Source organism: Prosopis cineraria, unplaced genomic scaffold, assembly GCF_029017545.1.
Source record: "Prosopis cineraria cultivar Desert tree isolate PC_DT_omini unplaced genomic scaffold, ASM2901754v1 PC9, whole genome shotgun sequence".
Classification (NCBI taxonomy): Eukaryota; Viridiplantae; Streptophyta; class Magnoliopsida; order Fabales; family Fabaceae; genus Prosopis; species Prosopis cineraria.
The window spans coordinates 21634363-21648462 of record NW_026555340.1 but is presented as its reverse complement, the minus strand read 5'-3'; the positions used below and the strand labels follow the sequence as shown (position 1 = coordinate 21648462).

Sequence of the window (14100 nt, the reverse complement as noted above, 5' to 3'; positions counted from 1 at the left end):
ATTTATTAAAATTTTAAGTAATGAGTTGATTGCATATATTTGTAATATTATTTATAGAGTAATATTTAGGAAAAAATATTTTCTTCAAATATTTTTGCAAGAGTCATTGGTCCAACACCATTTTTGTGGATTTTTTTAAAAAAAAGAAAAACAAGAACAAAAACTTGAACTTGAAATTAGATTACTTGAAAATATTTTAAAATTGGAATAAAAAATTCTCTATTATTAAAAATGTTAAAAATTTCATTAATTATACTGACACATTTTAGATTTTTTCTTTATCAAAATGGTAAGAGTATATTTTTATACTTTGTAGGCACATACAACAAAACTGTTGTCATTTGTCGGTTATTAGGTGAATGTTGAGATTGGCAACAATTTTTAACTATTATCCACTCATACAAATAAAAAAAAAAGTTTTTAACAGTTCCCATAATAACTTTTCTGTGTATCACTTTTAGCAACACTCAAGAATCAAGAATGCTAAGTAATAGATTAGACTTGCTAAATCAGTTATTTCTATTACTCATCATCATAAGATCAATAACCATAACTAAGAAGAGTACTTGATTTTCAATATTAATAACCATAATCATGTTTCTCGATCCAGACTCATTCATAGCATTATTTATAGACACACCATCCATAATTACCCTGCATACATTAATAAAACACAGTAAACATAATCTTAAAATCACGAACAACTTGTCTACTCCACGATGAAGTGTTATGAAAACAACATTGTCAAAAGCCTACTTTTGACTACAATGTTTTGGAAGCAGCAGTGTATCGATGTTGAAAGTTCGTGGTGACTTTTTTTATGACTGCCATAAGTCATTTCTTTTGTAGTCAGTTTAATTTGGTCATGGATACAGTGACATTGATGGACACAGTATTTTCCTTCAACATACGATCGGCTAATATCTCTTGGTATTGTCGGAAAACATGTTCAACGATAGCTTCTCCAAAGTGAGAGACAACCAAAGGTTCATACACAGCTCTGATGCACTGTGCAACTTTGTATCCATAACCATCACTGAAGTCTTCTTCCCCACAAGCAACCTTCCAGCTCACTTCTGAAACCTCCATGTGATTCACTGTGAAGGAACCCTCCTTAACTACCTCCAAGTTCACTTCAGATGGAGAAGGTGTGTAGTTAGGAAGGTTGAAGCCATCCATTTGCTCTTCTTTTATGAGTCCCTACAACAACAACCCCACCAAGGGAAAGCTATAATCAACATTTCTTTATTTTTTGATGAAAAATATTGAAGAAAAAGAAACATGAAAACGACAATACTATCTTTATCCACTTTCACACTAATTTTGCCCTCTTCCTCCTTACTCATTGATGACAACTCAACCGAGACTAGAATCAAGAACAAATCATGTAAACTCATAATCAAGTAATCAACCAACAATGTAGAAATCATGTTAAAAATCCAAATCATATGTATGAGGTGGGAATTAAATTTCCACTCTTTAGCTTATTCCTTGAATTTTGATTGCTGAGCATCAAATTTCATGCCAACCAGTCAAAGGATTTTACTGACTTCCTTTTCATTTCCTTTTCTCAAGGCTTATTTTCAGCGAACCAAACTGAGCCTAAATGTGAAGAATTTTAATCAATAATATAGTCTCTAGTTTGTGCAAAGGTATTGGGGGTTCCTACCTCAAGGACCATGTCATTGAGAGCATGAGCCAAAAGGTCCCAAATATAACAACACTCTTTGCTTTTAGGGTCATCACTTCTTCTTCCCAAGAATGTTAGGACCATTTTACCCCCTTCAACTACTTCCTCTGCTCGACACTTGAGAAATGATGAAAAGTCTCTTTGAAATTGTCCATAATATGCCTTCACCACATTTGAGGGGCTACTTCTTGATATGTAGATGTTGCCCTTGTTGTTCTCTACACCTTCAGGAACCTAAAATACAAAAATCATCCTCCAATATAATTAATCAATCTCACATATATAAAAATATATATCCTATTTCCTTTAAATGTGAGCCAGTTCATTAAAAAAGTGAAAATACATATCGCATCTTAAGCCAAACTCTTAAAATTAAAGTTTAGGGGTTCTTCCAAGCATTTACATATATAGACACACACACACCCCTTTGGTCCCATCTAGGGGCAGAACTAGGTGTGATTTTTAAGAGGGGCCAAAGCACTGCACTGCAATTCACACACATCCCTACCTTTTCTGGTTCTTTGCTTTCCTTTTCCTCAATGAAAAAAGTAAGTTGGGGAGGCCCCCCACAAACATAACGTGGGTTCATTCCTGATCATATTTATAATTAAATATATTTTATTAAAAACAAATAACATACTTTCTTTCACTAATATTTAATGGATAGTAAAGGAAAAAATTTGTAACAAAAAAAAATAATACTGTGAAATAGGTAAAAAAATCTTTTCTCTTTGTTACATAATTAAAATAGGATTGGAGGGAGTATAATTTATTAAACTGAACTTTATTTGATGTAGAATAATTTAATCCAAAATTGCAAAATTTAAATTTATGAGTTCTTTAAATTTTATTTCATATATATATATATATATATATATACATATTAAAATCAACTGTGTTCTTTATCTGAAAAGAGACTTCCATGCCAACTAAAATCTACCCACACTTGTCCATTTTATAATGTGTTTGGATAAGAGAAAAAAAATTAATTTTCCCCCTCCAAAATTGATTTTTCAAGCAAATTATCCAAACAGTAAAAAAGAAAGACAAAAATCAATTCTGACGTATTATGCACATTTTCCTGTAAGCGGATGGAATCAGCTTTTGCCAAAAGTTTATCAAAATATATTGAAAAAAATTACAAAAAAAAGCCCATGAAAAATTTACAAATAAAACACATAATTTAATAAAAATAAAATTAAACTCTTTTCTCTTCTCTCTTTTTTTTCCTTAATAAAATTCAAATTTTATATCATCAAAAAATTAATTTTCAATATTTAAGAATTAAATTATATATTAATTTATATAGATAAAATTGATTCTGATTAAATTATTTAAATATTTTTAATTTTGTTAAAATTAATTTTAAAAAAATAGTATACAAACAGATTGCGTTATAACATAATCAATTATGATTAAAATCTATCACTTAATTAATTATTTTTATAATCTATTATATCTAATTGAAATTCACACAGTCACTTAAACAGAGAGAATATACATGTGCATGCACGTGCGCACCTGAGATAGCCAATGAAGACTATAAGAGGAATGAACAAAATGCAGGGATTTAGCAGGAAAGATTCTGCTATAAAACGAACCAGGAGCCCCAACAATGAAACATGAACCAACCCCACCTTCCACTTCACAACTCAGCTGTCGTTTGAAGCTATCAATTGTCTTGAAGATGCCGTTGAAGTCATTTCCAGGAAGATCGTTCAAGAAGATCCGATACTCTGGAGACTCACGCTTCAGCTTGCTGCAGAGCTTCTCTACAGCTTTAATCAGTTGTTGAATCGCAAACAAAGCATTGGGTCCTGAAGAACAGCCCAATTCTGCAATTGCCAAGCTTGAAGCAAGCGTCGTCTTGTAGACACCAGTTATGGCTTCCTCTTTTATGGACTTTGTTAATGACATCGCCTTTTGCTGTGCGCACACACACACCAAATTATATCACACACACACACACACACACACACATAAAAGTTGTGTCTGTGAATACACACACACACACGCTTGCGCATACCTGTATCAGAGAGTTGGTTGCATAGCTTGTTTGGGAAGTGCCTTCATTCATGTGCAGTACTTGAGCGACGTCCATGCTCAGATGGTGTTAAAGAGTTCAGTACTGCTGCTATATTATGGTCCTCACTCAATATCACTGCAGCACATGTACTGCTTTCTTTGTGTTGCCACACTTCTATTTAAAGGCTAATCTGAAGGCTATGATGAGCACCTTTAATCTTAATTTTTCATATTATTGGTTAATTTTTATTTTCATATATGTAAGTAAAAAAAATAAATAAAGATAATCTCTTAACAATCATCACTATGTCAATAAATAAATTTATTATTTAAAAATTATAATTAATTTAAAAAATTTAAATCTATACTGTATAAAGTAAATTTGATTTAAACAGTTTAGATCTCACGATAGTGAAGAGCACAGATATTAGACCATTCTATATATGTTAGTTAGAATATAATACTCCCTCTAAATCACAGTACAAGTTATATTTAATTAATTTACGATAACAATATTGGTTGAAACTTTAAATTCTTAAAAATATCCATGATTTTTCAAATACACCCTCATTAAATATACTTTTTTAAAAATATCCATGATTTTTCCTATTAATTCAAAATTTTTAATAACTTTTAGGTAAATTATACTTTTTTTAATTATTTGATAAAAATTGTCATCATTATATTATATAAAAGAACATCATTTAATTATGAGTAAAATATTATTTTTTAAAATTATTTTTTCTTTAAGTTTTTATATTTTTGACCCCTACATACAAGGAGTATTTACTCTTATTTATTCTTAATTCTTAACTAAGTTTGACATGGATAATAATTAAATAATTATTTAAAAATATTATTCTATTTATTATATTTATTTAGTAATAGAGCCAGGAATTTATACATGCTCTAATTTTATTTTTATTTTAAAATTAATTATCTTATTTTATAAAAATATAAAATATATTTTTTAGGATACTCAAATGATATATAGGACTCAAATTTTTTTTAAAAAAATTAGATCTTAAAATATAAAATTAATATTTAAAATATATTTTAAATATTATTTTAAGATATCTTATTGATTAAGAATAATAAAAATATGAAAATATAAATATTTTTAATTTTTTAAAAATATAACTACAGCAATACACTCAAATATATAATATTTTAATATAAAATGATATAAAACTTGAATAATTAATCAATATTTATTATATTTTATATAGTTTTAAAAGTAATTATTTTTTATTTTGATATTCAAGGTCAAGCTTGGCCTGAATTTTCTCGAGCTTATTTGAGCCAGATCGAATAAGCCTAAATATTTATAAATTATTATTATTTGGGCTCGATTTTAAATTTTTCAAGTTAACGTATCAAGTTTATCTTCAAATTACCAGCTTTAATTGTTGCCACAAGAAGTGTACCAACACGAGTTAAACCTGGTGATCCAATCAGCCTCACTATCTTTGATAAGTCCACTACATTTGCCCACATTGTTTTGGATTGACCCGTCAACATCTAATTTAACTTGTCCCTAAGGCCGGTGCCATTTGTCATGAGTGAAGCTGTGATGTTTGAACATATATACAACAATATCAGGCAAAAAAAAAACATATTTACAATAATAGAGAAACATTTGTCTTCTACAATTTCAACTTTTTGTGAAAAATGAAGTGCCTCTTTGATTTGCCCTTTGTTCTGATTCCCTCCTTCGTTGAAAGCTTACACTGACACAGATTATATTGAGAAAACTGTGGGGATTCCAGAGAATGGACTGTCTTAAGGGAAACTCACCATCGGGAACCCTAAAAACAATTAATTACGTTGCCGGATTAAATCATTTTGATATTACTTTACAGAATTAAAGTACTTATTTTTATTGTGAAAAGGTAAAATACTTTTTATGTATATATTATATATTTTTTTTAACAACAACTCTCCATTTGAAAAGAAAAAAACCTCATTTGTATTTTAACAATAATCAATTCTCTTATTAATAACTTTAAAAAATTAACTTGGTGGTGAAAATGAACAAGTATTATGATTTGGTGAATAAGTCCTCATTTAAAAAAAAATCTCATTTTTATTTTAACAATAATCAATTCTCGTATTAATAACTCCAAAAAATTGACTTAGTGATAGAAAAAAACTAATGTTGTAATTCGCTAAACAAGTTTCTATTCTTAAAAAAAAACTTTTTTATTTTCCTTTTAACAACAATCAATTCCTTCATTAATAATTACAAAATATTAATTTGACAGAAGAATTGTTATAAGCGGGTGAACAAGTCTCCATTAAAAAAAAATAAGTCTTATTCTTATTTTAACGACAATCAATTATCTTTTTACAATAAATTTTAATTATATTTATGTCCTTTGATCTTATTCCTACAATATAATTAATTATCTTCATGGATCCTTGATTGTGATTTTCCCCTGTCTTAAAACATTATTGAAGGTATATTACATATCTGTAATTAAATTTCAAAATTCATCAATGCAAATTCTTGAAATTTGATTGTAGATTTTAAAAACTTAGTATTGTGTTTGGATGTATGAGAATTTGAATTTTAAAATCCCTCACACACAAACAAGTTTTCAAATACAAATCCATACGTTATCATAAATTCTTTATAATTTTAAATATTATTTATATGTTAATTATTTAAAATTTTAGCTATTCCAAGCTTTTCATTTTCTTTATATTTTCACTATCGGCACATATGTTATTCCTGCCTCTCCTCTCATCTCTTGCTCTCATCTCTCATCAATAGAAAAATAGATATAAGCTCATCACTTTCAATCTTTCATTTTTACTTCAAATCTCAGCAAGCCTCTCTTTTATTTTTAAATTTTTTTTTATACAACCCAAACAAAACATTTTAAATTCATTGATATTAAATATGATATTTTAATGCTATCAGTTCCTCCCAAATGTTTTTTTTAATGATCATTTGGTTCTTGTGCACAATTTTCACGGGTATATGTCTATGTATGAATCCAAGAGCATGATACATGATGTTTAATTTGTTGTTTATTGATACTATTTTTTAAAAAACAAAAATACTAAAATTTTGATGTGAGCTTTGGTTATTTGTTAGAGACAAGTCATAACAAGCATATTGATAAAGTCGTAGCCTTGGACCATTTTCTTGCGGCTTTGGTTAATTCCTTAGGGGCCGTCATAATCATTTGCAGCGGTCTCAATCTATCCTCCTCCTGTAGCATGTGTTCCATATAAAATATCAATTTAATAAATCAACTCATATAATAATTGATGTATAGTCCCATTGCTTTTGTTATTCCAAGGGACATATAATAAAAATTAAGAAGACATATATCGGGAGAATGACAAATGAACCCTACGCAAGTAGGTAAAACATGATAAAAAAAGTACAATGAAATGAAATAATTATTCTAAAATCTCTAGAAACTTGTTTGACATAATTTTTTGGGAAGTTATGTTGCTAACCCTATGCAAACTAATAGAAAGTGGTGTTGTCAAACATAAATTGAAATTGTTAATGGTGAAGGTAACTTTATTAATATAAGAAGCGTAGTTGTTATTGCATAACTAAACTAAAATGTTGATCAACTGGGTGCTGGTGCCTAAACTAAAGTTATTAATTATTGAAAAGAAGTTGTTAAGATATGAAGTGTACGTGTTATTGCATAACTTAAATTTATGCAATTACAACTACATTTTATTTTTATTGATAACTTTATCTTCATTATTAACAATTTCATTTTAGATTTTAATAATTATAATTTCTGTTTTTTTTGGAGAGGGTTGGAGATATAAATTTATAAAGAACTATGTCACACAAGTATCCAAAAACTTTAGAGTAATTATCTCATTTTGAGGTACATTTTATCATTTCACTATTTAAATATGATTTATTTGTTATTTTTCAAAATAAATTAGCCTAAATATGCTGTCGAACATCGTAAATCAGACTGAGATTTTAGTTTGTTGTCGGACTCGGAACCTCGTCCTAATAGTAGGAATATTATATGTGATTATATGTATGGATTAAAGAACATTTTGACCCTTTAACTATTTGCTAAAGAGCGTCTAGTATCTTAATATTTTATATAATGTAATTTTTTTTCAACATTTGAAAATATTGCACTAGGCACTTTGCTATTAAAAATGTTAACTTTGATCATTAATTGATTAAAAAAATTAAAAAAAAGACTTAAAAGATTATAAAAAAGGACATATAAAATTGCAAATCAGCACTCTATCAGAAAATTAATATCAATTAAGTTTCAAAAATAATGGTTAGTCAAAAGCATATTTTGGCCTTTTATATGGCAAGAAATAAAATTTGTATTGTGTTATTTATATGTAAATTTAGAGAATTTAATAGATATTAATTTTCTTATAAGGTACTTATGTATAATTTTATGAGTTTTTTTTTATAATTTTTGAGATCATTTTTTGTAATTTTTAAGTTAATTAAAGGTCAAAGTTAACTTTTTTTAATAGCAAGATGTTTATTGTACCATTTTCAAATGTTGATAGAAGAAATTGCTTCACATAAAAATTTAGGATATTAAATATTCCTAAGTGAATAGTTGAAGGGAAAAATGTCATTTAACCCTATATGCATTACTAAACTAGGAGACCAAGCTCAAGTCTTTGATCCTTGACCATTGTCATTGTCTGGTTTTTACCATAGTATGTATATGTTTGTGTGGGAAAAAAAAAAAACAGAGGAAAATGAATCAATATTCATGTCAATATAAGGTTTTAATTTGATGTCATTTTTTTATTCTTTCAATTTTCTTTTTTCCAAATTTAAAAATTGCATAAAATGATCTCAAAATATAAAAGGAAGATAAATCAACCATGTTCATAAAAAAATGGTAATTTTGTTCACAAGGTTATTACCATTAATTCATAAGATTTGTGAAGGATATGATAATTTTCATAACTGTAATATGTGATATTAAATTTTATCATGCTTACTATGAGAAAAAAATAATTTAATTCATTTTTATTTTGATTTTTAATCTATTATATTCTTATCATTTCTAATGACCAAACCAGCCCATAATTTTTTTTTGACATAACTTTTGTTTTTTCATTCTCAAGTTTTATAGCATCAACATTACTTAGTGATCTTGAGAATTCCTTTCATTTGATTCAATTTTGAAGCCAACCACCGTTACTCTCACCACCCCCCCCCCCAAAAAATAAAAAAATAAAATCCTCACATTCTTTTAAAAATATATTGTATATGCATCGTATGAGAAAAGATATCTAGTTTTAAACCAAAATTTTGCATAGGAAATAATATATTTTGATGAGTTAGTAGTTCAATTATAAACTAAGTTAAGATTAAAATTTTTAATTCAAATGAGATGTTAATTTTTATATTTAATTATATTATCAATATTTATAACAGTCACATCAAAACGTTTTTTCTATGCCTTGACGGTCCATAAACTATTCCAAAATATATCAAAATACAAATAATATAAATGTAAGAATATAATCCACATATAAGTAAATAGATCTTTAAATATTTTCGTATCTTTTTGTTTCCTGGTTAAACCCAGGGTGCTTCTTTAGCTTTCTTTTTAAAAAGTGTAACCTTGTGGGAAATTGCTGTTATAGTGTGTTTCATTTCCTTTCAAGAATTGGACCACACAGTCTAATAGTATATGCATCGTTTGATGGTTTCAATGGTGTTTTTTTTTTATTAATTAATTCTTTTGAACCAAGCTTTCTTTTCAACAATTCTTTTGAGCAAACTTTGAGTGGTGTGTAATTCATACTATCATGAAGTTTGTATTAAGTCCTTTAGAAATGAAAGAGAGGATGGAAAATTTTAAATTTGAATTTGAATTTGAAAATTTAGAAATGCAAAATTTGAATTTGAAAGTCATTATCATGTGAAAGAGAGAAGATAGAAAAAATGATAAAAAAGTCTTCTCATTACTATAGCATTCTCTCTCTAATAAAAAAAAATGGTAAAGGTTTATGGTCTTTTTTAAGCCCTGTTTTGTTGCCTTTGAATAAAAGTAAGGGCTTTGGCCTTGATTTTACCCCCCAAAAAAAAATGGTAAAGGTCTAGAATTAATTAGAATAAATAAGAGCATGCTTTGCCGGTGATACTTGTAAAACTTCTTTAAGGAGGGCTCCACCTAAATAGGGATTCAAATTAGTCTGTAATGGACTGAGCAAACAATGAACCCAACATACCCAAACACTTCAAGATGCCGAGTGCGAAAGCAAAAACCAAAACAAATAACATTAGGTCTTCATAAGAGGGAAAATAACAAGAATCTAATACTTCAATGGCTACTAAATGTACATATTATCTATTGATAAGTGACTCAATGAATAACAAGTATTTTATACATTAATGACTACTAAATGTATATATTTTTTATTGACAAGTTACTAGCTTGAATAACAAGTACTTTATATATCATTGACTATTAAATATGTATATTTTTCATTGAAAAATCACTCAACATAAATAACAACTTTCTTAAATACCATTGATTACAAATTGTGCATATTTTTCATTAACAAGTCACTCAGTGCAAATAACAAATATTTTATACATCATTAACTATTAAACGTGTATATTCTCCATTGACAAGTCACTTAGTATAAATAACAACTACCTTAAATATCATTAACTATTAATCATGTATATATTTCATTGACAAGTAACCCTGCATGAATAATAATTATTTCATATATCATTGATTATCACAAGTGCATATTTTCTATTGACAAGTCACCTTACATAAATGACTAGTACCTTAAACATTATTAACTATAGATTGTACTTCACCAACAATTTCTTCCCAAGTTTAACACACACATACACACCCCTTAGTGGTTCATATTCCTTTTGGGAACATGTGGTCTTGGATTCTAATCCTCCGAAGACCACTTTTCCAAAAATTATTTCTCTGTCAATGTTGGAGATCTAGCCTCTAATATGTGCTCCAGTTGTTGGCCAGCCAATGATGGGGACTACTTAGAGCTTTGTTAGTTGATTGGCAATGGAGAGCTTTTTTAAAAAAAAAATAATACAAGGGTATTTTAATAATTTAATGTAAAATATATTTAAAATAATAAATTTGGGACATTGGTGTATTTTGTATATTTCATGAGACCTCTTGATGATTAGAATCCTTACAAGGGACCTAGGAGTGATTTTTCAAATATCAACCAAGGATCGTTGTAACATATTTCTATTAGTTAGGGAGCATTAGATTTTAAAATTTTATTGTTGTTCCTTGGTCCTTGATTGATATTAATTTTTTACGTGAAATGACTAATTACCCTTGATATATAAAATAATAAAAAACCATCCCCCACTATCACCAGCACCAGCCACTAGCCACCCTTGATAAAGAAGTAATACTTGTACAATGAAATATAATGGATGTGCTTAATTGTACAAGTATTACTCATTTATCAACAAGTATCTATTCAGGCTTTCACAACAACACATTGGAAATTAATAACCTTCAATTCAAGATTTAACAAGTTAGAAAAAAGATAGCATGGGCTTAATTGTATAAGTATTAGTTTTTCATCAACAAGTATTCATTTTACTTTTAACAACAATGTATTCAAAATTAATAATGTCAATTTGGACATTAACAAGTTAGAAAAACATATATAATGGAATTAATTATATAAGTGCTAATCCTCCATCAACAAATATTAATCCGGGCTTTAATAACAACTTGTTCAAAATTAACAACAAATCATTCAGGTTTTAATAAGTTAGAAAAATAGATATGATAGGTGTAATTGTACAAATGTTAATTCTTCATCAATAAATATTTATTCAAGTTTTAACAATAACTTGTTTGAAATTAACAACAATTCATTTAGGTACTAACAAAAAGCCAATAAGATGGGCTTAATTATACAAGTTTTAATCATTCATCAACAAGTTTTCATTCCCATTTTGACAACAACCATTTCATGATTAACAACAATCCACTTAGACTTTAACAAGTAAAATACATAAAGTTTTAAAAATTACAATTTATAATTGATCATATCAAATTAACAAGTAATATTAATTAGTAAAATAATAAGTGTTATTCTAAAATTAACAACACACTATTATGTTGTAACATAGAAGTGATTTAAAAATTTGGTTAGTAGATTATTTTTACTATGTATTATTAAATGAGCTTGGTGGCTTCCACCAAGCTTCTTAGGCGGTAAAGAGATTATAAAATCAAACCCCCTAAGCCACCTTTGCCAATTAAAAAGGAATAAAAGTCTCACTGACATCAAACTTTGGTGATTTTGCCAATGGCAAGGGCTTTAGCAACTTCGCCGGCAGTTCGGTGGTTGGTGCCGATAACAATGGGGATGGCTTTTTTTTTTTTATACTTTAGGGGCAATTTGATCATTTCAAGTAAAAAATTAATATTAGTGAAGGATTAATATATTGCAATGAAATTTCAAAATTTATTGACTTTTGACTAATATAAATATGCTACAGCTCCTAGGTTGATATTTTCCCTTCATAAGAAAAACATTAGATAAATAAATGTTGTAAAATATAACTTCAAATAATTCAAAATTAAATTAGTCAATCACTTGAATAATTAACGTATATAAAATTTATAAACAATGTCATCTCTCATTTTTCAAATTTTATGCGTTCCTTTTACCTACTTGTCACTAAACTCAAATAGTAAATCACTTAGCTAATCAATTATAATTCATACTCCCTTTGATCCTATTTATAAAGTAGAGATAGAAGAATTTTTTATATGTTATTTATAAGTAACATGATTAATTTTGTATTACAAATCTCTTCTGTTACCCAACTAAATATTAGTAAAAAAATACATTATTAAACAATTGGAAGAGGAGCTATGTCCTAAAAAAGTAGTGATCAAACAATTGTGAATTCTTAATGTCCTTTACTACAATTTTCTTGAATTGTCAAAGTAAATTTAAAGATCAAAGTACAGAAGTGTGTGTGAAGAATGGCAATGCATTATTTAGAAGTAATTAGAATGAAGGTGTTTCGATAATGGAAGGAGAAGTTGAAGTAATAGGTCTAGGAGGTCAAGACTAAAGATTTAAGGGTCACGCTGGGCGAGGATCACGTTAACACAAGGTCAATTGGATTTGCTTGATGCCGTTTTGTTGTATAAAGTGCTTGTGAGGTTGAAAGGACTCCTAATTACACGCTCATTGTCTTTTATAGATAGGTAAGGCTGGACATAGGTCAAGTTCCTAATAGGTTTAATCCGACCTATTTACTAAATAGATTTAAGATAGGTTCAAACTTTTAATTAAATATATTTAATTAAATACCTAACCTATAAATTCGATAGACTGGCTTATTTACACACACGTTATGTAATATATCACAAACATATAAACGTTTGTAATTGATAAATTAGGTTATAATTTTTAATCAATCTATTCTTTTTTTTTCTAATTATGTTTTTAATTACATTGGATTTATTATTAATTTTAATGTTATTTGTAATTGATAAATTAGGTTATATATTATAATAATCTTAAAGTATATTTAAGACGTTCAAAACTAAAATACGAGCCTATTTAAAAAATTTACTTTATATTATAATAATCTTAAAGTATATTTGAGATATTCAAAACTAAAATGCGAGCGTATTTAAAAAAAATTTACTTTTAAATAAGCTTTCAAGTCAGGCCAAGTCAGGTCAGGTTTTAAGTAGGCTCAATTCTAAGTTGTAAAAAAAAAACATTATACATATTTTATATCTTTAATTTACTATACAGGTTTAAACTCATTTGATCAAAATCTAACTCGACCTAGCATATTTTTAACATTACATAAGCAATGGCAAGTTGCTTCATACTTCTCCAAGGAATTGAGAGAACGTGGTAGAATGAGCGCTCCGAGTTTCACAAATTGTCGCCACGTTGAAATGCATCATTTCACTAATTCTCCAAAGATTTGGCTTTTACGCGTGATGGGGTATCTCGAAATTGAGCCATAGAGGATTTGCATTCCCAGCCCGTAGCACCATTTCGATCCAAACAACTAAAAGGGACAATATTAAATTTTTAAACAGTTAATGAATTTTAAAATTTCTCTTTAATTACCATAAAACATATTAAAAATAACTAGTAAGTAAATAAGAATAAAAAAAACTAGTATTGTTCACTCCAGGCTATGTCCCTGCTCCCCTCTCTTCACTGATAAGAGGTGCTTTCAACCAAGTGCACATGACTAAAAAAGAAAACAAGTTCATTTATATATCGATCCAATTTCCACTAAAGACAAATTCGACTACACTTTCAGAATGCTTTCATTTTACTGTGAGCATATGATAAAAGGGGGCCCAAAAATAAATCTTATTGGAGCCTGAAACAAGTGC

The 14100-nt window shown here is 27.9% G+C and overlaps 1 protein-coding gene across 1 annotated transcript; it reads right to left on the bottom strand.

Annotated features, from left to right (window-relative positions):
• Positions 1-592: 592 nt before the first annotated feature.
• LOC129321035 (S-adenosyl-L-methionine:benzoic acid/salicylic acid carboxyl methyltransferase 1-like) lies at positions 593-3852 on the bottom strand. The gene is made up of 4 exons (XM_054966764.1): positions 3717-3852; positions 3212-3616; positions 1670-1924; positions 593-1200 (listed from the first exon to the last, which is right to left on the bottom strand). The coding sequence occupies exons 1-4, from the start codon at positions 3789-3791 to the stop codon at positions 850-852; spliced, it is 1086 nt and encodes a 361-aa protein (XP_054822739.1). The 5' UTR covers positions 3792-3852; the 3' UTR covers positions 593-849.
• Positions 3853-14100: the final 10248 nt, after the last annotated feature.

Bases quoted from the DNA above. Each gene is read 5' to 3' on its own strand.
- LOC129321035 (XM_054966764.1), bottom strand. From the start codon at position 3,791: ATGGACGTCGCTCAAGTACTGCACATGAATGAAGGCACTTCCCAAACA. The intron at 1,925-3,211 runs GTGCGCACGTGC...TTTGTATTTTAG, and splicing joins GTCTTCATTGGCTATCTCAG to GTTCCTGAAGGTGTAGAGAA. The intron at 1,201-1,669 runs GTAGGAACCCCC...TTGTTGTTGTAG, and splicing joins TCAATGACATGGTCCTTGAG to GGACTCATAAAAGAAGAGCA.